Genomic DNA, 25,957 nt, shown 5'->3' with positions numbered 1-25,957 from the left:
GTACAGTTGGACTTAGGGCAAGTGAATCGCTCGCTTTTCAGTTGTCTCTTTAAAAAAAGTCCCAGTAAAAATCCTTTTAAATTTTTTTTTCCGTTAACCTGTGTGGCATATGCAAAAACATGGTGGGTTGGTAGGGTACAAAGTTTTCCTCAGGACATGTTTAGACCTGTATAACTTCCTCAGGCTTCACTGCTAATGAGTAATGTGCCATCTCAAACTCTTGCTAATAAATCCTTTATACTACACCACAACATTGTGTATTCTCTGCATATTTTATACAGTATTTTATCCAAGTTCTTATACTTTACACATCACCATGATATCAGACTGCCTATTTTATATATATATATAAAATAAAATATAATCACAACTCATGTTTAGTTAGTGTAGTTAATGAAGCATTTCAGTGTGTTATTAAACATCTCTGTTATTTTGAAAGCTACATACCTTTTTCTCATCAGTTGTAGCCTGTGAGAGTGATGTAATTTATTCCTCCTCTGTGGAGATGAAGCATTTTTTCCAGGGCTCTGTATTTATTTCACTATTGTATAAATGTCTTGTGAATAAATCCAAGACATGTTTACTGTATTTGGCAAATCATTCAACATATAAAAGGCAGGCTTTTCTTTTTTCTCTAACTTCATTTTTTTTAAATGTTACATATTTTCCCCCCCTCACAGTTGCTTTTGTAATTCTGCATTGCCAAAAAATTTGGATAAATTCCCCCTGCAAAGCATAATGCTCCACTGAATGTTTTATTGTATTATCTACTATTTTGCCAAAACAAAACTGGGACAAATCAACATGGAAAACGTTCAGGTCAAGTTTGTCATAGTGATGTTAATTCTTAACTTGGAAGCTTAGCAGATGCCTATGCAATATTCCTACTCTTACATTAATGTGAAGTGCACAAAAAAAAAGTGCAGGCTTCTAACCCCAAAATCTCCTACATCATAACTCTGAATACTACCTAGTGACCTGTGCTGTCCAGATGCTTTTCTTTGTTTGCATACTCCCACAATGTCTGTCTCTGTGTGTGTATGTGGAGATAAGCAAGACCAAATATGGAATTCAGTTGTGATGGAGCACTTCCTTAGAAGGATGAATCATAGTACTTGGTGTGTTGCTGGCAGAGTAGTTATTATATAGCACATTGCCCAAATAGTGTCTTGGGAAAGGAAGCATATTCATATTTAGGAAAATAGAACATAGAATGTCAGTGGGGGGCAGGGACTGAGACCAAACACTAGTTTAATTTAGTTTAATGTAGAAATAACATTTGCCAAGGAATATAGTAAGATGCAGTTTAAAATTTCTTTATACTTCGCTTGTGATAGTATGATGTAAATCTGAGGCAGACCTATAATAGATAGTGAGAATTAGCATCTTATTCCACTTCCACAAACCAGCAGAGTTTAATCATATATGAAGAATGCATTGAAACTGATACACAATATATTTAATTCCCTATATTTAATGGAATGACAGCAGATTGATGAATAAGATGACTAATCTGTAGTCAAAATAGGAAGATAAATCAGAAATCAAGGGAAGAGTCCTCAGCTGTGTCGAGTTCATGCTCGGTGCAGTTGAGGAGATGGTGTGGGAGGGGTGGCTCCAAGCCACCTTTTGATGCCCCCAGTCCTGGAGCTGTCAGAGCTTAAATGACCCACAAAGTGATTTATAGCAGCCTAAGAGTGCTCTAATTTGCAGCATCTGAAGTAGCCTCCTAAAACCACTCTGTCAGCCAAGGACTGGCTAGAGTACTGTGTTCCTTGGTGCCCCTGACTTGCCGTCACTCCAGTAAACCCTATACTGGGTGTGAGTGGGTGCTTGGAATCATCAGCTGCCCCTATAGGGCAGCGTTCCTGATACCTTGTACTGTCCTATGTTGAAGGTCTGGCCACAGAACTAGAAACGTTATGAAAAGCTTCTTAAATGATGCAAAAACTTTACTTTTAATCTCTTTGTAAACATGGGGGGGGCGGCGGGGGGGGGGGGGGAGGGTTGAGCATTGGCCTGCTAAACCCAGGGTTGTGAGCTCAATCCTTGAGGGGGTGATTTGGGGAAAAAAATCTGTCTGGGGATTGGTCCTGCTTGGAGCAGGGGGTTGGCCTCCTGAGGTCCCTTCCAACCCTGATATTCTATGATTCTATGCACTTTTGGAAAAGATAGAAAACATATTCATGCAGAGTGGAATATATTGGGTTTTAGTTTGTATGTCCATTAAGCTTCCAGCATAGCCCAGGACAGTCTTTGTGTATGCATCCAGATGTTGAGATCATGTAAAGTCTGATTTAGAAGAATGTTATTCTTACAGTGATGTCTTCCAGCAGCTGCATCACAATGAGCAGCGATGAATACATAAATGCAGGCCTTTACCTTAGGAGAGGAATCTACTTCCTCTAATTTTTAAAGTAAAACAATGAACTTTGAGAATAGTAGGAAGGACACAGACATCTGGAATTTCGGTCAAGTGGCTGCCACTTTATTAATCCCATAACAGGATCATTTATCAGGCCAGCCTGTGTTGACCACAGTGGAAAATGGGGGAAGGCAACATGCACTGTATTTGTCACATGGATTCTCCCTCTTTTTGTAGCTCAAATCCAGAGCATCACAGTTCCAGGGATCAAATTGCTTGTATAAAACCAAGGTCCCTTAGAGCCTACATTACTCCCAATGCCTATAATGTCCTATTGCCCAGAACAGCCTAATGCTAGAAAAAACAATAAGCCTCTTAGGATGGCTCAGGCTTCCCTGCAAATCTAGCCCCTTTTCCTAAGAAAGGTGTGTTAATGGGAAAGGGGCTTCATCTGAAACCTGCTGCCAGAGCCTTTCACCGCTGCCTCCCCACTGCCAGAGCTCTTCCTTGCTGCTTTGTGAGAGCCTCTCCTACTGCCTCAGATTTTCCCTGCTGTGGGGAACAACTCCTGCCATTTCGAGTCACTGGTAAGCTACTGTGCTAAAAATAGCAGTGTAGACACAGGAGGCACTGCTTGGGCTTGTAGAGAGCTGTGTAGAGTATATGCCCTATACTGCCCAGTTCTGGAGTGTCTTTATTCACCTAAGTATTGCCTCACTATCTACACTGCTGTTTATACCCATGCTATGCGGCATACATTGTATGTACTCTACACACCGCTTTAAGTTTAGACATAAGCTCAGGTACAAGTGATAATACTTCAAATAAACATTAATTGTTAGCTGTTTCACTATTCATCACAGCATGGAAGGACTGAGAGGAAGTATCATATTAAGTAGATGTACACAATCTCCTCTTGAGTGACTGCTCATTTTGGCTAGGTGTTAGAATGCGTGGGGGGTTGAAGAGGAGCATATTTTATTTCGTTTTCCTGAAGCGGAACTGCGATTTCAAAAGTTTGGGAAATACTGCAATAAAGCAATTATAAATGCCACTTTATTATGTAAACATAATATCTAATATCCTGAGACCAACGCAACAACAATGGCACTGCACACATTATGATGTGCCTTTCCCAGTGTTAATTCAAAATTAAACTATGCCAGGGATCTCTCTTTCAAATTCTGTCATTCATCTTTAAGGTGCATGAAAATGTTCAGTGTCTCATTACTTCTTTGAAGCACCTTTACATTGATTACTATTAAAATACCTTCTAAGGGTTACAAAGGTATTGTGATAATCCGCGAATGAAACTGCTGTAATGCCATTATAAATATGCATATTAGAAATCAGGTTGTAAAAAAGGTGCTGTGCTGGTGCTCCTGTGCTGAACCTGTTTTCCTGGTGTTAAGAAGGCTAGCTAGAGTTTTTGTTTTTCTAAAGGTTAAAACATACTAATTCACACCATAAACTCAGGGTGAAATTCTGGTACCATTGTAGTCAATTGGTGTTTTGCCACTGATATCGTTGGGGCCAGGATTTTACCCGTATAACCTTAAAAACAGATATTCTGTATGTATTGTTTATTGCATATATAATACATATTATAATATAATCATGAAACTAAAAATAGTTATTTTGTTTTTCTAGAACTGTTGTGGAAAATGTTATTGCCAGGCTAGAATTCACATTCAAACTTCAGCCTGGAGCAAATTTTCTTGGCCAAGTTTTAAGCCTTAGCAAGTATATTTTATAATGGAAACTCTGAGAGGACTATAATTATATTCGTTCTAATGTGAGCTGCTACTGCTGAGCCATTTGTCAGATTGCAAAATAACTTAAAAACTGATGTGCCGAAGAATAACTCTCCCCTCCCTCCAAACTTGTTAAAAAGCAAGTAAACTAGTATAAAAAGACTTTTTGCCCTTTTAAATTTGATGAAATTTAACAGTAGTTAAACTCTGTATCCTCAAAATTAGTCTTGAATAGTGTTTTAATTTTCTGTTAAACTAACCAAAGCAAAATCAATTTGGGATTGGTGCCTAGATGCTATGAAGAAGTGTGCTTTAAAAATGCTCAACATAGCTAGAATTACAGTTCTTTCTATGTCTTCTCTTGAACCTATATATTCCAGGAATTGCCGAACATAAACCACCAACTGACGCTTTTGACACTAAACTTGTGAGTGCTGGGATTTTTCAAGCTGCCAGCCAGCTGAATTCTTAGAAATGTTTTGTTTAAAGAGGGGCTGAAAAACAGAGTATCCAGTTAAACTGCGGGGAGAACATTGGTAGCTGAAAGATGCACACAGAGATGCTACAATGGGACAGGAAGTTAAGAATTCAGTTATACCTACATGGGGATTTTAGGGAGACAATGAATTCCCTGAGCTGGAATTTTACTATGACACCCAGGAAGACAGCTGATAAATTTCAAAAAGTGCCATTGGCTATTTAAGGACAGTGGTTAAGATCTTGGCTTTAGTTCTCTCTTTGAAAGATGGCACCTCCAGCAGGAAAATGGCCTCTCTTGCTGAGGCATTGATCAATACTGATTCAGAGGCCTTGCTGCTTGCAAAATGAATTTTGCTAAAGTGTGGTGAGAAAAATTTTCAACCTGTGGTCCATGGACCCCTGTGGGTCCGCAGATTGTCTAAGATTTCCAAAGGGATCCATACCTCCATTTGAAAATTTGTAGGGGTCCGCAAATGAAAAAAGGTTGACACCACTGCCTTACACAGAATTACAGGTGAGGCAGTGGCCCACAAATTTAAACATACAGAGAAGTACATGAAAGGGTGAGGTACCTCTGACATACAAATAATTTTTAGCTGTCACAAAGCAATTTGCCAAACACATGCATGAGCTTCCAGTAACATAGAAGCTCAGTTGTTTCAGTAAAACAAATCAGTCTTCAAGATGTAGAAATAGTGGCAACTGAATCAGCTACCAGAAGACAAGGAAAAGGGCTTATGTAAGGAGTAAAGGAAAAGTGTTAGTTTCAGTCCAGAAAGCAACTTTCCTGAGCACAGTTTAAAATATATAGAGAGCAAGGGAGCCTGAAAATGGGAATTATAATTGTAATGGTATGCTATTTGGACTCTGGCATTGACTGCTCTAATATGAAATAGAAATTAAAATGTAGAATTATTGACAGACTTATTTCATGTCTCAACTCAATTTTGGAGATTATTATTGTGAGAGACTTGTTCATTGCTCTGGATAAACTCTTGTGAGGAAATGTGAGTAATAACAGTTGATCAGATGTAAGCAGAATTGTAATTTAATTTCTATTTAATTGCTGTTATAGAATCTGACAGAAAAGCTGCTGAAGAAAGAACTTGATTACACCCAGTTAGAAGAAAGGCACTATGAAGAATCAGTGAGTAAAAAAAATATGCAGGCAAGCCTTCACCAAAAGGACCTGGACCTGGAGCAGCTTCGAGCAAGGCTGTCTGCCTCTGAAGCCTCATTGCAGAGATTACAGACAGAACTGGGGGAGAAGGGGGAAGCAAGCCACAAACTTAAGGAAGAATTGTCAGAAATAGAGACAAAGTATCAGCATCTCAAGGCAGAGTTTAAACAGCTACAACAGCAGAGAGAGGAAAAAGAACAACATAGCCTACAACTGCAGAGTGAGCTTAATCAGGTGTGGTGCCTTCAAAAACATTGTTTTCATTCATATTATTCTTCTCAATACTACACTTTTCTCTATATATTTGTGTATATGTAATATAGAGCTTCTGTGTGTGTCTGTGATATCTACATTTAAAATCTCCGGGAACTACAGTGCTCTGTGTGTATGTACACATTTGTTTATTGGAGGGGGGAAATGTAAACATGCTGCTAAATGTGTATTTCCTGGCTGTTATAAATGAAAAATAAATTTCAAGTGTCATGTTTTGGCACATTAGAGAACTAAGCAAAGAACACAAAGAAAGATGAGGTAAAGGAAAAAGAGGGAGTACAGAAACTTACTCTGATCAGTACTGTCATACCTGAAACTAGTTATAGGGCCAGACACTTAGTTGGAGCAAGTTGGCGTAGAGTTGTGCTCGCTTACACCAGGTGAGGGTCTGGTCCATAATTCATATTGTTTTAGTTTTGTATCTCTAAAATTACTAATGCTGTCTGTTTAAAATAATTAAATTTTCTGCTCTGTGTGAAAGGAACCTCTAATTCCTTTAACCTTGTAAATAGTTCTTTATAAGTAGCTTTCCATTTTTTAAGAATAATACTCTTCTTAATCTAAATTAGCCTTAGAGCTCATTTCTTGTTTTCAGAGGGCTTGTCTGCATTGTGCCTTAATCCACATCAGCTGGAGTGTAAATTCTAATGCATGCTGCTGGGTCAGGAACTCACTGGCTCATGTGGACCCTGCTGGTGCACACTAAAAGTTCCCTAGTGCATGTTAATATAGTCCCATTTCAAACAGCAGTACATTAACATCCACTAAAGAACTTTTAGTGTGCACCTGCAGGGTCCACACAGGTCAGTTAGTGTGCAACATGCTGGTGCATGTTAGAATTTATACCCCGGCTGATGCAGACTAAGGCACTGACTGGACAAGCCCTGAGAGTCAGAGAAATCAATAATTTCCAAATTCATCAGGCCCTTACCCATGAATACGGATCTTGAGGCATATCTGTGATATTCCTCTCCTGTTGGGGGTTCTTAGGTAACTGACCATTGCACTATGTTTGGTGTCTCTCTCCCCCCCCCCCCCCCCCCTTTTTTTTTTGTTCTGATCACATTCTTTTCCTGACTCTAGGTGTGGAGTATTGGCAAAAGAAAATGCTACTTAGATTGCTTAGTTTACTTGCCAGATATGAAAGTGATCAAGCCTTCCTCATGTGTCTAAAAGTTTTGCAAGGCTGTAAATAACAAAGAGCAAGTAATATTGTTTCTGCTGGCTCAGAGTAGAGTAAGTTGTAATGGGATGAAGTAATACAAAAGAAAGTTTTGGTTGAATATTGGGAAAGTTTCCTAGTTGTAAAGCTTGTTAGACTGTAGGATAGTATAGAAGAAGTAGTGGAAACCCCATCGTTTGATTCCTTAAAAAATGTACTAAGCAGTGAATGTATTATAGAGAAGAACTCTGCATGACTAGAGGAACAACATAAAGTCCTAATAGTTTTTTTCAATTTCTAATGTGTGGTTCTGTGATTTGAGCCTTTATATTGGAATGCATATAGTGAACAGTCCCATAGTCCTTTCACATGCTAAATCCTATGGAGTATAATCAGAGCTACTTTCATAGAGCTGTGGGATTGACCCACTATTATTCAATGTTAGATGAAAGTTGACTTTGAGGTGCAGTTTTGTTTGATCTTTGTTTTGTTGGGTGCCTCTTTGTGTGTAGTATGCGAGATCAGAGAGATGTTTGTGTTTCAAGAATCACACTCAATCCTTCAATAAGAAATCTGTGGTTCATTCCAGATTGGTTTACTTTACTTTTAGGCCTGTGCTTTTACAGCTTTCCCTTTTTCATAAAGTAATTTAAATAAATATGTTGGCTTGATGCCCACCCACAAGCCTGTAATAAATTACACCTTAACCTATGCATGCATACTTTCTACTGGAATCTCCTGTGGTTTGGCAAGAATCCAAGTTTAATGAAAGAAAAAAAAAAAAAGCTGATGCTTGGAGATGTGATGAAGTTTGAAGTTTGATCCATATGCTTAGGAATCCTGATGGGTGACATTGCAGCCATCTTCCTAGACCGCAAAGATTGCAATTTCCGAAAGCACAACCAACTGGCAGAGTTCAGCTGGAAACTGGTTTCAGACTAAGAGGGCATGCTCCAGCTAAGTAGGGCTTGTGAAAGAATTTTTGGTGGGGAAAAAAAACTTGGATTGCCTAATAAATTTCTAGGAAAGGAAATGTAGATGACACAAATCTGCCAGTGATACCATCAGAAGGGAATTCAGTCCAACCAAGAAAACCTGCCTGAAGGGGGATCACTGGAGTTCCCAAGATTGTCTGTTGAGACCAGTGGTCCCCAAACTGTGAAGCACTCCCCTGTAGGGGGGCATGGAGGAATGTTTGGGGGGCATGTGTGGCGGGGCCCAGGCCAGCCCCCACGGGGGCGGAGAGGAAGCACCACCCATCCCTGCTCTGCCCCTAGCTCCCTCCCTGGCCCCCCCGGCCCTAACCTTGGCCCCGCTCCTGACTGCAGTTCTGCTCCTGGCCCCAACCACAGTTCCTGGCCGCGGCCCTGCTCCCGGGCCCCCTCTGGTTCCTGACCATGGCTCTGTGTGTGCGTGTGTGTGTGTGTATACCAGTTAGGGGGAGAGGGAAATCAGTAAAAAAAAAGTTTGAGGACCACTGATTTAGACATGGTGGAGGGAGGACTTCAGGGTGGATTGAGAGATTCTGAGTCTATTCATGATACAGTAACTGGTTACTCCTAGAAAGAGAGATTTGTCTTAGTTTTTCCAGTTTCTTCTCTAATCGCTTTGTACAGTTCCCATATATTTCATATTGTTGTTCACTTAGCAGTCTTAGCTCATAGTTTTGAATATTGGAAATAGTGGCTATCTTTTTATTACCTTACCTGTGACTGGAGATGATCATTGCAAGGGTGTAACCTACTAGGGTATGTCTACACTGCAATTAACTGCCTGCAGCTGGCCTATGCCAGCTGACTCGGGCTCACAGGTCTAGGGCTCACAAGTCTCGGGATAAAGGGCTGTTTAATTGTGGTCTAGATGTTTGGGCTCAGGCAGCAGGCTGAGCTCTGGGACCCTACCACCTCGTGGGGTCCTAGAGCCGGAGCTCCAGCCTAAGCCCAAACGTCTACACCGCAATTAAACAGATACCAGTTAAGATTCAGTCACAGAATACTTTTTTTCGCGTGTGAGATTTTACCTCAAATGAAGCTGAGGTTGTTGGTGTGTTGAAAGCTTTAATATCCTATCTGGTCCTAAAGTCAGCAGTGTTTCTTTTAATTTAAAATGAAATTAAAAAAATGAGAAATAGTATTTTAAATATTGAATTTTTGAAAGGTATCTTTATATGTATGCAATGTAATTATTTTAATACATGGAATATAGCACACACAGTTCATTAGGATTAATCATTTCTTCGGGGCTGAAGAAAAATTTGTGGATGATCTGTTTACGGCAGTGGTGGGCAACCTGTGGGCCGCATGCGGCCCATCAGGGTAATCTGATTGCGGGCCGCGAGACATTCTGCTGACGTTGACCATCCGCAGGCATGGCCCCCTGCGGCTCCCAGTGGCCATGGTTCGCCATTCCCCACCGCTTCCCGCAGCTCCCATTGACTGGGAACAGCGAACTGCGGCCACTGGGAGCTGCGGGGGGTTGTGCCTGCGGACGGTCAACATCAGCAAAATGGCTCACATCCTGCAATCAGATTACCCTGTTGGGCCCCAGGTTGCCCACCACTGGTTTATGGCCACTGTTCGATTGTTCCTAACATGTTATTACCTGATATTGTTCATGATGACATAATGAATTGCCATTTGCTGAATGGCTAAACATGGTTTATATGGTAACCCACCTCACTCTCTAGTGGAGAAAGCCCATGTGCCCTCTTATCAAAATTGTCTCAAACAGTTGTCGGCCCAGATCCTGGAGAGTTCCATGTGCTTCTGCAAGGTACAGGGCACCCTCAACTGCCATTCTAGCCAGCAGTTGGAGACCTCAGAACATTACAGGGTTATCCCTTAGTCTTCAGCAGGAAATGCTCATTACTTAAAACAGCAAGTCTGTGAGTGATGTTAACACTTCTGATACAGTAGTTTTAAAAAGTACGGTTTCTCTATTTTGTTTCCATTTTGCTTGATGATGACTGGAATGGGACTCTGACAGCATAGCTGATAGTTTCACTTGTTTATGGAGAACCCAAAATTGTGCGTTACAGAGAATATAAAAATATAACTTGGTCCTGGCCCTGATCTTGTAATGATTTGGATGGACCCATGTGCTTGCATGCAGCTCATTGCAGGATCAGGACTTAATTTTTTATGTGATGTGGTGAGCGAGAGTAACAAACAGTTGAGAGATGGGGGGTAGAAAAGAAAAGGGTTTCAATAAAAAGATGATCCAGTTTCTCAGTTTTTGATATGTGCACATCTCTGTGGATTGGTTAAGTGCATGTCTGTACAACATACTTTTTTGAGGTGACCTGACAGAAGTGGGTTTCACTGAGTTATTTGAAAGAGGAGAGGCTGATGGTTTGGTTAGGCAAACAGGGATTAGAAGAATGTTCAACACAAGGTGGTTTTGCATGAAGAAGGATCTGAGACAGTAATTGAGGGATGCGGAGTGGTGGGATGCAGGGGGAGAGGAGAAAAGGAAAATATAACCCTCTCTTTTCCTTAGAAGTGATAGCTGCTAATAAATATTGGTTTTATCATGCAACTTTGAACATGATAGCCTACTGATTGGTCATACCTTTTTAACTCTAGAGATTTTTTTTCTTTATAAGTAAAATCAGTAATAAGTACATTCTACTCGCTATGGTAATGTCTTTGGTTATACAGCCCTATTAGCTTAAAGTTCATCACATGGTCACACTGTGCCACACCATTCCCCACAGAAGTCAATGGTTTAAGAGCTTTTGGCCATATACTCTGCCTCTTGCTTCTATAGACTAATTTTTTGTGACATTAAAGCAGAAAATAGGTATTGTGCTTAGCAGTATCTTACAGGAAAAAATAAAATGCATTTTGATCACATTGTATATTAAAGGGACCTTTATAAAAGTTAATAGTGTTTTTAAATAAATGGTTAATCAATTTATATAACTTGTTAGAATCCAATAGGTCAATAAGTTGCATATAACCATGGCTTGTAACCATCTATAGCCCCTTCTTCTAACATAGAATCATAGGACTGGAAGGGACCTTGAGAGGTCATCTAGTCCAGTCCCCTGGACTCATGGCAGGACCAAGTATTATCCAGACCATTCCTGACAGGTGTTTGTCTAACCTGCTCTTAAAAACCTCCAAGGATGGAGATTCTACAACCTCCCTAGGCAATTTATTCCAGTGCTTAACCACCCTGACCGGAAGTTTTTTCTAATGTCCAACCTAAACCGCCCTTGCTGCAATTTAAGCCCATTGCTGCTTGTCCTATCCTCAGAGGTTAAGAAAAACAATTCTTCTCCCTCCTCCTTGTAACAACCTTTTACATACTTGAAAACTGTTATCATGTCCCCTCTCAGTCTTCTCTTTTCCAGGCTAAACAAACCCAACTTTCTCAATCTTCCCTCATAGGTAATGTTTTCTAGTCCTTTAATCATTTTTGTTGCTCTTCTCTGGACTCTCTCCAATTTGTCCACACCCTTCCTGAAAGGTGGCATCCAGAACTGGACACAATACTCCACTTGAGGCCTAATCAGCATGGAGCAGAGTGGAAGAATTACTTCTCGTGTCTTGCTTACAACACTCTGCTAATACATCCCAGAACGATGTTTGCTTTTTTTGCAACAGCATTACAATGTTGACCCATATTTAGCTTGTGGTCCACTATGACCCCCCAGATCCCTTACCGCAGTACTCCTTCCTAGGCAGTCATTTCCCATTTTGTATGTGTGCAACTGATTGTTCCTTCCTAAACGGAGTACTTTGCATTTGTCCTTATTGGATTTCATCTTATTTACTTCAGACCATTTCTCCAGATCATTTTGAATTTTAATCCTAACCTCCAAAGCACTTGCAACCCCTCCCAGCTTGGTATCGTCCGCAAACTTTATAAGTATACTCTCTATGCCATTATCTAAATCATTGATAAAGATATTGAACAGAACCGGACCCAGAACTGATCCCTCCGGGACCCCACTCATTATGTCCTTCCAGCATGACTTGAACCATTGATAACTACTCTCTGGTAATGGTTTTCCAACCGTTTTGCACCCACCTTATAGTCGCTCCATCTAGATTGCATTTCCCTAGTTTGTTTATGAGAAGGTCATGCGAAACAGTATCAAAAGCTTTACTAAAGTCAAGATATACCTCGTCTACTGCTTTCCCCCTATCCACAAGGCTTGTTACCCTGTCGAAGAAAGCTATCAGGTTGGTTCGGGTTTTTTTTTGACTCTCACGTATCACCTTATTATCTTCTCCATTATCTTTCCGGGTACAGAAGTTAAGTTGACCGGTCTGTAATTCCTTGGGTTGTCCTTATTTCCCTTTTTATAGATTTTTTTATAGATTTATAACCATCTACAACACATGCTGCTCATGTCTCCAACAGGCTTATAAAACCTACTAATTATTTATTGAATATACATTGTTTATAAACATATGTGTTAAGAAAGTGTAACCTTCATTTCTGTAACATGTAAAATGTTGTTATACTTCTGCTGATTTTTTTTATTTCTGGAGCTTTCTTCCTACCTTTGGTGTTTTCTCCCAACATCCGGGTACAAATGACATCAGCGGTTAAGCTGTTGCTGCAAACTTTCCCAAGTTTGCTCAACTCTTGTGCATATTTTTTAGAAGGAAATTACATTAGCAATTTACCACAACTTCTTGCCTCCAATCACACACACAAATTACTAGTGTTACTATGTCACAATTACTAATAGTCCATCACCCACAGGTGGAATGATTTTTAATTTACAGTGGTTAATAGTGTGGACTTATAAAGGGAAATAACTTAGCTTCAGATATTTTTATCCACTGATGTAAGTGCTCCAGTTAGGTGGAAGTAATTTTTCTACTGTAAGGTCTGACCCATTCAATGTTTTGCATTGAAATACTTCTGTCTTACTCTGTAGTTACCTGTTGCTCCTGAATCCACAAAATGGAAGCTCACATGTATATGTCGGTTGGGATTCAGTAGTGAGTAGGAGTGGGCAGGAGGTAACTAATAGCCTAAAATAACAGCTTGAGGTTTCAGAGGGAAGAAAAATTTGTTCGAATGGATGCCTGTTTATAGCAAATAACTGTAAAGAAAGCCCTCAGCTCCTTTAGCTGATGACAGCGTCACAGAATCATAGAATATCAGGGTTGGAAGGGACCTCAGGAGGTCATCAATCCAACCCCCTGCTCAAAGCAGGACCAATCCCCAACTAAATCATCCCAGCCAGGGCTTTGTCAAGCCTGACCTTAAAAACCTCTAAGGAAGGAGATTCCATCACCTCCCTAGGTAACCCATTCCACTGCTTCACCACTCTCCTAGTGAAAAAGTTTTTCCTAATATCCAACCTAAACCTCCCTCACTGCAACTTGAGACCATTACTCCTTGTTCTGTCATCTGCTACCACTGAGAACAATCTAGATCCATCCTCTTTGGAACCCCCTTTCAGGTAGTTGAAAGCAGCTATCAAATCCCCCCTCATTCTTCTTTTCTGCAGACTAAACAATCCCAGTTCCCTCAGCCTCTCCTCATAAATCATGTGCTCCAGCCCCCTAATCATTTTTGTTGCCTTCCACTGGACTCTTTCCAATTTTTCCACATCCTTCTTGTAGTGTGGGGCCCAAAACTGGAAACACTACTCCAGATGAGGTCTCACCAATGCAGAATAGAGGGGAATTTGATCACGTCCCTCGATCTGCTGGCAATGCTCCTACTTATACAGCCCAAAATGCCATTAGCATTCTTGGCAACAAGGGCACACTGTCAACTCATATCCAGCTTCTCATCCACTGTAACCCCTAGGTCCTTTCCTGAAGAACTGCTGCCTAGCCATTCGGTCCCTAGTCTGTAGCAGTGCATGGGATTCTTCTGTCCTAAGTGCAGGACTCTGCACTTGTCCTTGTTGAACCTCATCAGATTTCTTTTGGCCCAATCCTCTAATTTGCCTAGGTCCTTACTTTGTGCTCTCCGGGGAAGTTTGCCATGCATCAGCCGATCCAAGAGAGTGGGTTACAAGTCCTATGGAAGGAGCTGGGGAGTAAACTACAAAAGGGCATGTGACCACAGGACACTCCTAAAGATCTAGCACATCTTATAGAGAGAGTCCATACGTCAGCCTCCCTTGTAGTGGAGGAGTGCCAGGCGCTCATGGTGAGCTGAAAACACAAGTCCCACTCGCCCAGATTATGCAGAACACCATGATATTGGAACCAGTGTAGCCAGTAAAAACTTAGAGCATGGGCCATTGGAGAGCATGGGAATGCTGATTTACTCTGAGCTCTATGTAAGATGTTGGTTCAGCCATTGCTATTTTACATGATAAATATTTTATGCATTTGGTGGGGGATGGAATTTAATCCTGGTTTTTCTCTGTGTAAGGCCACATAGCTCATATAGAGGGGCTTCTATAAAGGGGCGAGGCTGCTTCTTCATAGCCTCACTTCCCACCTTCTGAACATACCACCCCTTTTGAGCCTATGTTCCTGCATGTGCACGTGGCTGGTATGATTTAGCTCAGGTATATGAGAATAATTCCCAAGATGTTTTAGTCATACCATTCTTGTGTGATTAAAAGCATGATGAAAATTACTATATTGTGTGGATAATGAGTCTGAAGTACAGCGTAGTGGCTGGAAAACTGAGACCAGTATTTTCTTCCAGTTGCACAGTAAACTTCTGGAGACAGAGCGCCAGCTAGGGGAAGCACATGGTCGACTTAAAGAACAGAGACAACTCTCTAGTGAAAAACTGATGGACAAGGAACAGCAGGTGGCTGATCTGCAGTTAAAACTTTCTCGTGCTGAAGAGGAGGTAGGAGTGATACACGTGATCAGATTTCACCTTTGTTGTAGTGATGGTTTGTGTATTCTACGTGCAACCTCCTTCTCATGTTGGTGTTTACAGAGTTTGTGTCCAACTGACAGCTTTGACTAAGTTTGTTAAAACGTAATTGCATTTTTAAAAAATCCTCATTAAAAAAAATCCACTATTTTTCTTTTGGCAAAATAGTCTATAGGACAGTTACTTTTTTGTTTTTAGAAGGCTCAGAATTATTTCCTTGCCTAGAGCCTAAATGTGCGAGGTGCTTTACAGATAAATAAAGGATATAGCCCAGGCACTTGAGGACTTTGAGGCTAAGGGTCAGAGCATGCAAAAAGATCCCCATGCACAGAAACTTATGCCGTGCATAGCAGAGTTTTGTGTATGCATATATTTTTATGGGATCAGGGTCCAATTGAAGAAGTAATTGACATAACGTGATTATAGTGAATAATGTGTAGGGGGGAATTGGTGTCAGAAAACAGTAATTTTACTACTCTATTAATAGGTCAAGTTTTTTTTGCAATAGGGCTCTACCTTAGTAACAAATATTTGTTGTTGACCTGTTTATATTAGCTATATGCAGACGTGCCAAATATCTAAGAGTGGTACATTTTCAAAGTTTTACACTGCAGTTTAGCAGACACCTCCACTCTTAGACTTTAATGACAGTCATACAGCTAACACTGTGCAATGCTTTGCATGTTGGCTCCAGAAAGTCTGTTAAGGTAAGTAGAGCATAAGGGCAGGTGTATACTTAAAACGCTGCATCAGCACAACTGCATCGATGCAGCTGCGCTACTGCAGCGCTTTAATGAAGGCGCTCTATGCTGATGGGAAAGAGCTGTCCCATCGGCGTAGTTAATCCACCTCCCTTAGAGGCAGTAGCTATGCTGTTGGAAGAAGGTCTGCCACCGACATAGCGCTGTTTAAACCGGGGATTAGGTCTGTATAACTATGTCGCTCAGGGGTGTGGATTTTTCACACCTCTGAGCGACGTAGTTATACCAGTGCAAGTCTGTAGAGTGGACCAGCCCTAAGTTGCTACTAAAACGGCTAATGATAATTAGCACTCAGTATACTTTATGAATATAAATTACTTTGACTACCTTATCCATAGGAAAAAAGACTAAATCTCCTTTAACAGTTTGGTGTTAAGATGTAAAATAATGCATGTCTGACACTTGAGATAATTTTTGTTATTTAGAATTTGCCTACTGTCAGTGTTGAGAGGTACTTCAGTGCTGTGTTCGTTCTTTGCTATAGAATTGGTATGACAAATTACTACTTTTACATCTGTTTGAAATGTTAAATTGTTTAGTGTAGTCTTTCAGTATTAGAGTAAATGATAAATGTTATTGAACTACTGAATTGTGCTTGTCAGTTTTCAGTCAACAGTCCGTGACTGTTTTTTTAAGCTAAAGGAAAAAGCAGCAAATTGCACCGAATTACAGCATCAGTTAGATAAAGCAAAACAGCAGCATCAGGAGCAACAAACTCTTCAGCAAAGCACTACAGCAAAACTCCGAGAAGCCCAGGTAAAAAAAACAAACCCACACATTCTTTTCAAACTAGTGTACTGCAGCAGTTAATATTGCCTGTGCATTGCCACATGTAAGCTGCATGATTTCCTAATGTATAACATTATCTTTTTTTAATTAAATAACATTAAAGGAATTTATAATTTCAAAATAGAATATGTAGTAAGTATTTGTGAAATTTGATATCTAACATTTTATGCATCAGGAATAACTTTTAAGGTCCCTATACTTAAAGAAACTATTTAATGCATTTTTAGAATGATTTGGAACAAGTACTGCGTCAGATAGGAGATAAGGACCAAAAAATTCAAAACCTTGAGGCCTTGCTACAAAAGAGTAAAGAGAACATCACCCTGTTAGAAAAAGAAAGAGAGGACTTGTATGCAAAAATTCAAGCAGGGGAAGGAGAAACTGCAGTTCTTAACCAGCTGCAAGAGAAAAATCATACTTTGCAAGAGCAGGTAAGAAATGCAAAAGCCTCCAATACCCTTGAGAAAGTTTGTGTAAGAAGAGTCTCCTTTGTTTCTGTCTCCCAGTCTGCAGCTTCAGCCTCCACTGTACTTCGCTCTTTCTTGGATACTGTATTGCTTTAGCATCTCTTTATAAAATTCACAAGATTTCTGTGACTCCCTTCCCCCCCTTCTTGTTCTGATAGCAATACATTTTGGTGCTTCACATCTAGGTGCACAAGTTGTGCACTTGGATATGAAGGATGGTGTGCATACAGATAATCAAAATGATTTATTATTATTTTTTCTTACCTCTGTGGAAATCTAATTGATAACATATTTGAACAAGAAAACACATAACATACACTGAATATGATTTAATGAAAAGATCTTTGAAGTTGGAATTTACAATCACAGTGTACCATCTGAAAGGTACATTATTAGATATTGTTAAGGTATTTTTAAAGTAATTTTAGCTGCATACTCTTTTAAAATATATATGTGTATGTATATACACACACATATATTTAAAAAAAAGCTATGCTGGAATTAGTACTACTTGTGCATACAATTTTTACTTCATATTTTTGCAAAAGGTAACATGATTGTATGTTAGTGACTCTTTTTTGTACTTTGAGGAATTTTTTTAGTATACTGTTTAAAATACCAGTATGGTAATATTGTTGCACACTTACTAACAAAGGTTATTAGAACACCGTGTTCTCCTTTCCCAGCATATGTGCAACACATTACTAGTAATTAGAGCTGAATGTGAGTTCTCTGGCGTATAGTCCATAGTATATGCTACTGGTACAAATAAGATAGAAATGTACTAGTTCCCAATACCAGCTGTTACCTGTTTGTAAGGGAAGGAACACCTGTGTCTTTTATGAGCTACTTGAAAAATATTTTGGTAGCAAACACATGTCCATTTTTTGTGAGTAATTAATGGATGTTTTTTGCCATACTTGCTGTAAACTTATAATAAAACATACACAATATATAGAATACTAATATGAATTAAATGGAGTTCAATTCATGTTTATTGCAGACATAGAGCTTTGAAACTAGCAAAGATTAAATTGATAGGGATATATTATTTTCTGGATGGCCACATGTAACTCACATTAGTGTTAATGGTAATGTGGAAATACCCTTATCCTGAAGAGTTTATAATCCAAGGTACTGATCATATGAACATTTATACACGTCAGTGGGACTACTCATGTTGTGTAAAGTAAAGCAAGAGCATAAGTGTTTGCAGGGTCAGGCCTTAAGAAGACAGGTGAAACGTGAAGGGTGGAGGGAGAGGGATGCAATCAAATATATATAATTTTCTATTAATGGATTTACTTGTAAATTCTTGGCAATTACATTCTATATTCAAGGAGCAAGTCCTGTATGTTGCATTTTTCATACTGTTATGAGCTGGGAGAAACCTTATGTGTCAAGCTAAAACCTCATTCAAATTGATGAGTGAACATGCAAAATAAAGCCCAATAGCATCTGCCCAGAATCTAGCACCATGTGGGTGGAGGTTTTACTGGGTATTATGACCAGGAGTGTGTGGGAGAAAGTAAGGGTGAGAGCACAGAGAAATAGAGAGCAGACAAGAACAGAGAGAAGGAGAGGCAAGAAAGCCAAGCAGGAGCCTGTGACCATGAAAAAAGCTAGAGAGCTTTTGGATTGGTGTTGGCTAAAGGGGTTTGTGGGTTATAAGCTTAGAAACTGCTCCTTTTGTTCTTGGCTCCCTCTGTATTCAGAGGCCCATCACTTTGTACAGTCCTTCCAATAAACAGGACCGCAGCAAATAAAATACCATCAAATTCTACTTCCAGCTGGAACATCCCCAGGGCCCCAAACTGACTATCCACTCAGGTGGAAAAGAGTTAATAATACATAACCAAAGGGTTGAATCCAGGCCTTCAATGCAAAGCTCAACTCAGCCTAACTATTGAACCACATTTGGTGCCTCCATGGTGTGTTTATATTATTTTTCTTATAAATAAAGCAAGAGTCAACCATCCTCATCTGTCTCTCAACCTAGCCAACACTAACTGGGCACACACAAAAGGATACACGCTCACAGTGTTATATGAGAGTGATCATGCTTGCTGGCTTTGAATTTCTTGTCAAAATAGTTATGCTTTTAAAAGTTGGGGTCACTCACATATTGCACACAAAAAATAAATGCATTGTTGTTGTCCAGAAAGAGAAACTTTGTAGAATCAATAAGTGGAGAAGTTGATCAGTATTGGGGCTTCATAACCAAGACAACATGTTTTGAATTTTAGGGTGTTTTTAATTTTGCCTTTGGACTTTTAATTGGCAGCTTATTTATATTGTAGGTAACTCAGCTAACAGAAAAGCTGAAGAATCAATCGGAAAGCCATAAACAAGCCCAAGAGAATTTGCATGAGCAGGTGCAAGAGCAGAAGGCACATCTGAGAGCTGCTCAAGACCGTGTGCTCTCCCTAGAAACAAGCATTGGTGAACTAAATAGTCAGCTAAATGAAAGCAAAGAGAAAGTATCCCAGCTTGATTTACAGGTAATTTGCCTTTGTACTATATCCTAATGAAAAAAAATCCATCTGCACTTCATCATGGAAAAAGGTGGCCTTTGTTGAATATACAAGGCTAGTAGGCTAAGATTCTACTAAAGTTTGCTTGTTTTGTGAGCAACAAATGGCCAAATAAAGTGCAATAAGCAAGATATAATCCAGCAAGACATCAGCGGTTCTAAGATACAAGGATTGCAGCCAAAAAAAAAAAACCCCCACACACACACCAAAAAGAACACGACCACCACCAAGGAATCAACGAAGGAGAAGTTATGTCTCCTTAAAAGACTCAGACTTGCTGTGGGCATTAAGGCTAAGAAGCCTATCTGAAAACTGTTTTAATGGTTCTACAGTCCACATGCCAGGGTGATTTCCCTTGACTAAAAGGAGAACTGGATTGGACCCCATAACTCAGGGTATATCTACACTTATCGTGGATCGACGCTGCGGCGATCGATCCACTGGGGGTCAGTGTAGTGGGTCTAATGAAGACCTGCTAAATCAACCGCAGATTGCTCTCCCATCAACTCCGGTATTCCACCAGAACAAGAAACATAAGGTAAGTTGATGGGAGAGTTTCTCCCGTCGACCCAGCGCAGTGTAGACACTGAATAAGTCAACCGAAGCTACATCGACTCCAGCTATGTTATTCATGTAGCTGGAGTTGCGTAACTTAGGTGGACGTAACCCCGTAGTGTAGACCTGCCTTCAGAGAAGAACAATTATTCATAACTTTATTTTATTTTGTTCCATTCTGTCTTCAACTGTCTAAACTTTGTTGATAACTTGTGGTTTAGCTATGATTTCTGTGTCCAACATTTCATCATGTCAGAATTACTAATAATTAGCAATAAATAGCTAGTATTAAAGCGCTTGTTAGTAGGAAGAAAATTTGAGTTAAAAGCAGCTGCAATCAAGAATTCTTTATAATCTTCACATTGCAAACGTAACACTCTTCTTTTCAGATAAAAGCAAAGACTGAATTACTGCTTTCAGCAGAAGCATCAAAAGCCGCTCAAAGAGCAGATCTTCAGAATCATTTGGACACAGCCCAGAATGCACTGCAAGATAAACAACAGGTAGGAGAAATTAATGCTACAAGATCATCTAAGATAACCTTCATACAAAACCAAAAGGACAATTTGGTTTGGGGAAAAAAATCAAAGCCCTTGTGGATTTTCATTTGCGTTGGAGACATTATTCAGAATTTGAATATGTGATATATTTTGTCCTGTTTGCTATAAGCAGGGCCCTGTATATTGTAATGTATGGAATTGACTGTAAAATCCACCCCTGCTGCAGAAATGTACTCTAGAATCTAAGCTTCCATGTTATAATAGAATAGTTTCTAACCTGTGTGATTATGAAGAGAGACTTTACAAAGTATACTGAGTGTAAAACAAAGCAATGTTGTTTTTCTGGAGTCTGCAGATTCAAGATAAAAAAACAGACTTCAGCTAAATGAAGAAACATACTTTTTTATTCCAAAATAAGTGTGTACACACACACACACTTGCATTAAAATAAAAAAGGGATGAATTAAAACCAATTTAGTTACTTTGGTGAAAGTCTGTGTGCACTCCATCCCTAAATCAGCACATCTCATTGGGGTGCTAATATTGAAAACGAATGATGATAAATTAACTGTCAACATGGTTAATTGTTTTGCTGCTGATTATTTCAGTAAAAACATTCACAATTTCAAACCACTTCCAAAAGTAACACCAGCTCCCGTGCCTTCTCGGGTGGGGAATTGAATATTAACATAAATAGCACAAGTCCTTCTATAGTGATTTTCATTTTCATATTTAATTAATTAAAAATCTCCCAGATTTTATTTTAAATGAAGCTGCTGTCTTATTTGTCAGTCTCTTGCATCAGTGTGTCGCATAAGTTAGGTCCAGCTCACCATAAAATGTGTGGTCTTTTGACTATCAGCAGTATGTGTTCCGTTTCTGGTAGAAAATAATATTGTCCCATGTTGAACCAATAGTTTTCAAACTATGATCCGTAAGCCATTGGTGTCTGTGGAGAGTTGACTGGTCACATGGTATTGGATGTCCTTGTTCCTGCTAAATTTAATCTACTGCTACAAATAGGTTAATATTATGTTCCCGTGCACACAGTAGCAAAAAATTGAAAAAATTTTTGCTCATGAAAAAGTTCCGCCTTAAAAGCAATTTGAAAAGAATAAGCTATTAAATATGCTGTTTTTCTCCAGTATAACATGTGCATTTTTAAAAATTTCATATGAACATTTTAGACAAGTAAATATTTAGGCATGTGTTTAGAGAACTCTTTAATAATTTAAAAAATACTCATCCTTTAATAAAAGTAACCATTTTCAATTATATTTTACTTCATAGGAGTTAAATAAGGTCAACACTCAGTTAGATCAGGTTACAGCTACGCTGCACGACAAGCAAGAATATTGTACACAGCTGGAAGCCAATCTTAAAGAGTATAAAGAGAAACGTCTTTATTTAGAACAGAAAACGGAGGAGCTAGAGGGACAGCTTAAGGTTTGTATTCAGAAATGAAGAACCTGAGTTTATAAAACTAGTTTTCACCATGTAAAGCAACAAAATTGTTTCATAATGCATGGTAACAGCAGTGCGGAAATTGCAGGAGGAGGATGGCCAGCCACCTAAAAAGTGGTGTAGATAGTATTCTCTTTTCCCAGTGTTTCCTTTTTCAGCTGATGAATGAGAAAGTGGGGTTATGCCATAACGGCCTCCACTGCCCCAGCCTCCTTCCCCTCCAATTGGTACCCTGAATATAATTCATGGAGAATATTAAGAGATGAGACATAGACCACTTCCTAATTTCAGAGCTCTCATATTTGTGGTTATATAAACTTCAAGTAACTTTATTCAAGTGCATAAGTGTTTGCAGGATCAGACCCTAATGTACACACATCTTCAGTATATTACATTTGAGGCAGGAGGCAAAAAGCTAGAATACAGTAACAAGAGAAGTGTATACAATTGCACAGAGCTGGAGTATGTTCCGTTTATAAATTATTGGGTTATTTTTAGATTACAGTATTTTAAGCGTCTTACAGATATTTGAATACATTAAAATATAGAAGTATGTTTAATTTTAAATGTACGTGAAGACTAGGGGTGAGATCCTTACCCCTGCTGTAGCCCCTTTATACGTGGAGGTTGGAGGTATTTATGAACAATTGAGTGAATTTTCACTCTGGTGGTTGTGTAATGGTAACTGTAGCTTTTTCTTTTTTTTTTACAGAAACTTGAAGCTGACATTCTTGAGGTTAAAGCAAGCAAAGAACAAGCTCTTCAGGAGCTACAACAGCAACGGCAGCAGTGTACAGAACTAGGCCTCAGAACAACAGAACTGACTAAACAGCTTGAAGCAGAAAGAGAAGTGTATGCTAACAGTGTTTAATGCATTACTTTTCAGACCTAGAGACCTAGATTCAAATTTGAATTGTTCTATAAGAACAAACAAATGCATGTTTATACTCTTAGACTAGAATTGAAATTATTATTCACCTTCACGATCACCAGACCTCACCTAAAACACTAGAGTAACCCTACATCTCAGTGGGGGCTTCTGCATCTTTTCCCCCACAGGGGAGAGAAGCATTGCCTTGTTTGACTTGCACTTCAGCCATCAGCCTTCACCCCATAGTTGAGTCACCAAGTACTGTGACTTAACCTGAGTGGGTTGAGATGCACCCAGTGTACTTCCTCCATCTCTTCTGTACACTCTGTCTAGATCCTGCTTGTTGTATCAGCAGCAGAAAGCTGGTTATCAGCAAACAACCTTTTACTGTTATACCACCCTCTGAAAAATTAGGGGGTCCTTCCAAGCATGGGGCTCAGATCTCTAATATGTATAAAAATGAGATATTCATCATCACCACCTATATCTGATATATGGGTAAGAGGAGGTTATATTGTCATAGAACAAATGAGAATATTGGAATTCATATGCTTGACTAAGCGGATTTAAGTTTTGTGTGATAAATGGGTAAGGGAGATTCAACCCATAGGTGGAAAGTTAGTGGGGATACAGGATAGTATTAAAGCTGGTGTGGGAATCTTATTGCAAATGCAATTTCTCCAGCACTTAGCACAAACAAAAACTACTACAAAATATATTTGGTAATGTTGTTGTGTTGAAGGTCAGTCTCTCAACTTTTAACTTTGTCTGGGAATAATGTGTGTGAGACTCTTTCATAGAACCAAAGGGTATGTTGCCAGTTGATGGATCTGAATATATTAACCTGTTCAGAAATCTGCTGAGTAAAAAACCTTAATTTGGGGTTTTATACATCTTGATTTACAATTTGCATGTTAGCTCTCCAGGGGTAGTTCATAGGTGTAATGTTTAAAGAAGAACCACCAGCCTGAAAATGGGACTTCAGAGTATGTCATTCATTTAAGCGTAGAAACGAAACATCAATATATCATCTGAAAAAACATGTTTTAAATTAGTAGAACAATTAATGTATTTGATTATAGAGAGTAGATTTAATTGCACAAAACAACTTATCGATAATTTTTTTAAGTTTTGTATTTCACTGTTCTCCTTTGTATTTGCACAGTGTATCTAGTACTAAATTGGATTTGGAGAAGAAATCTGATGCCCTGGAACAAGCAAAACAGCAAATATCAAAGCAAGGGGAAGAAAAAGCAAGCCTTAAACGGGACCTTGAGAAATTAAATCAAGAGACAAATAAACAACGTAAGGAACTAGATGGCAAGATTCAAGCAGCAACATCAGAGCTGCAGAAAATGAAGTTAGAGAAAGAAACTTTATTGAAAGACCTTACAGTTACCAAAGACAAATTATCGAAAACCATTGAATCCTTGAAGGATATAAAGGATGAATTGGAAAAGGAGAAACAGAAAGGAAAAGCCGCTGTAGCAGAAATGGTAAGTTGTGGATTTAATCAGGCATCCAGTATTGGGTATTTTTCAATTTGCTCATTCATGATTTTCAGCTCTGCTTTGCATTGTAGTATGAAAACTGCTCATATTTATTGCAAAGATGATGGCACCAACTGTGGAAATTATGATTGCCTTAAGAAAAACAAAACTGAGATATAATTGTAAGTCCTGAATTAAGTTGTGGCTGGATGTTTTTACTGGTAAACATTGGTTCATACCAGAAACCAGACCCCTTTAGTTGCTTTTTAATAGAAAGAAAACCACAGACAGTGATGAGCATTGAAACAATTATATGTGAAATGTGGAAAACACTGGACAGCCCTATAAAAACATAGGTTGTGAAACTTTGCCAAAATGCAACCCACGTTTGAGAACAATGAAGTCAGTTTTTCTTAACCTAATGTAGTTTTGGTTTTCTAATCTGTTTCATGCAGAACACATTGGTGCACTTGTTATGGGTGTGATGGAAGATTGCTGGTTCTGGTAAGCATAATGGTGTCTGGAGAGACAATTATTCTATGCAATGTTGTAGCCATGTTGTTCCCAAGATATTAGAGACACAATGTGGGTGAGGTCATATCTTTTATTGACCAATTTCTGTTGGTGAGAGAGAGAAGCTTTTGAGCTTACACAAGTCTACAGAGCTGAAGAAGAGTTCTGTAAGCTCTCACCAACAGAAGTTGGACCAATAAAAGATATTACCTCACCCACTTTGTGTCTCTTATATCTTGGGAACAGCATGGCTACAACATTGCATAGAATAATTGTGTCTGTCATTTTGGGAAATATCACACACTTGCAAGACCTGTCTGAAAGCCAAGTGATTCCAGTGACCTAAGAAGCGGCAGTATGGCAGCAAAATGCTTGGCCAGGAGTCCATTATTGTAATAAAAGTGACCCTTACTATTACTGAGTTTAAAACGATAATCCCCGTTTTTTTTTGTTTTTGTTTTTTAAACTTTGGCTGCTTATAGCAGCATCAGCTAGTACAGTAGCAATACATATTTTGTGAATTTTCTATGTTTAAAATTTATTGTAGGGATATTTTTCCCAATTTTTTTTTCTGTTTTGCGTCAGACCATCTCTCAGCTCCCATGTGTGATTGTTATTTTTATTTCCACTCAAAAGTAATCTGTATTTACAATTACAAATACCATTTCTCCCCACCTTCTATCCCTTTTATAAAAAGCCCTTTTGTTTCTTCTTTAACAAATGCCGATGATTGCAATGTTTTACAAAGGCAGGTCTACACTTAAAACGCTTGCAGCGGCGCCACTGTAGTGCTTCATTGAAGATGCTAGTATGCTGACAGGAGAGCTTCTCCCATCAACGTAGTTAACCCACCTCTGAGAGAAACGGCAGCTGTGTCAAGGGGAGAAGCCTTCCTGTCGACGTAGCGCTGTCTAAACTGGGGGTTAGGTCGGTATAACTGAGTCGCTCGGGGATGTGGATTTTTCACACCCCTGAGCG

At 39.2% G+C, this 25,957-nt stretch overlaps 1 protein-coding gene across 2 annotated transcripts in view; it reads left to right on the top strand.

Annotated features, from left to right (window-relative positions):
• EEA1 (early endosome antigen 1) overlaps positions 1 to 25,957 on the top strand; it is a 105,604-nt gene that overhangs the window by 59,977 nt on the left and 19,670 nt on the right. For both annotated transcript variants that reach the window (XM_029910881.1, XM_024218390.2), the window contains 9 exons: positions 5,675 to 6,013; positions 14,856 to 15,005; positions 16,433 to 16,552; positions 16,813 to 17,016; positions 19,353 to 19,553; positions 20,531 to 20,644; positions 21,932 to 22,087; positions 22,818 to 22,957; positions 24,142 to 24,472. In XM_029910881.1, the coding sequence (XP_029766741.1) occupies positions 5,675 to 6,013; positions 14,856 to 15,005; positions 16,433 to 16,552; positions 16,813 to 17,016; positions 19,353 to 19,553; positions 20,531 to 20,644; positions 21,932 to 22,087; positions 22,818 to 22,957; positions 24,142 to 24,472 (1,755 nt within the window). The remainder of the gene's footprint in view (positions 1 to 5,674; positions 6,014 to 14,855; positions 15,006 to 16,432; positions 16,553 to 16,812; positions 17,017 to 19,352; positions 19,554 to 20,530; positions 20,645 to 21,931; positions 22,088 to 22,817; positions 22,958 to 24,141; positions 24,473 to 25,957) is intronic.

The sequence above is a fragment of the Terrapene carolina genome, unplaced genomic scaffold, assembly GCF_002925995.2.
Source record: "Terrapene carolina triunguis isolate 2854851 unplaced genomic scaffold, T_m_triunguis-2.0 Scaffold68, whole genome shotgun sequence".
Classification (NCBI taxonomy): domain Eukaryota; kingdom Metazoa; phylum Chordata; order Testudines; family Emydidae; genus Terrapene; species Terrapene triunguis.
The sequence above is the reverse complement of the archived record's forward strand: the minus strand, read 5'-3'. Positions and strand labels throughout refer to the sequence as shown.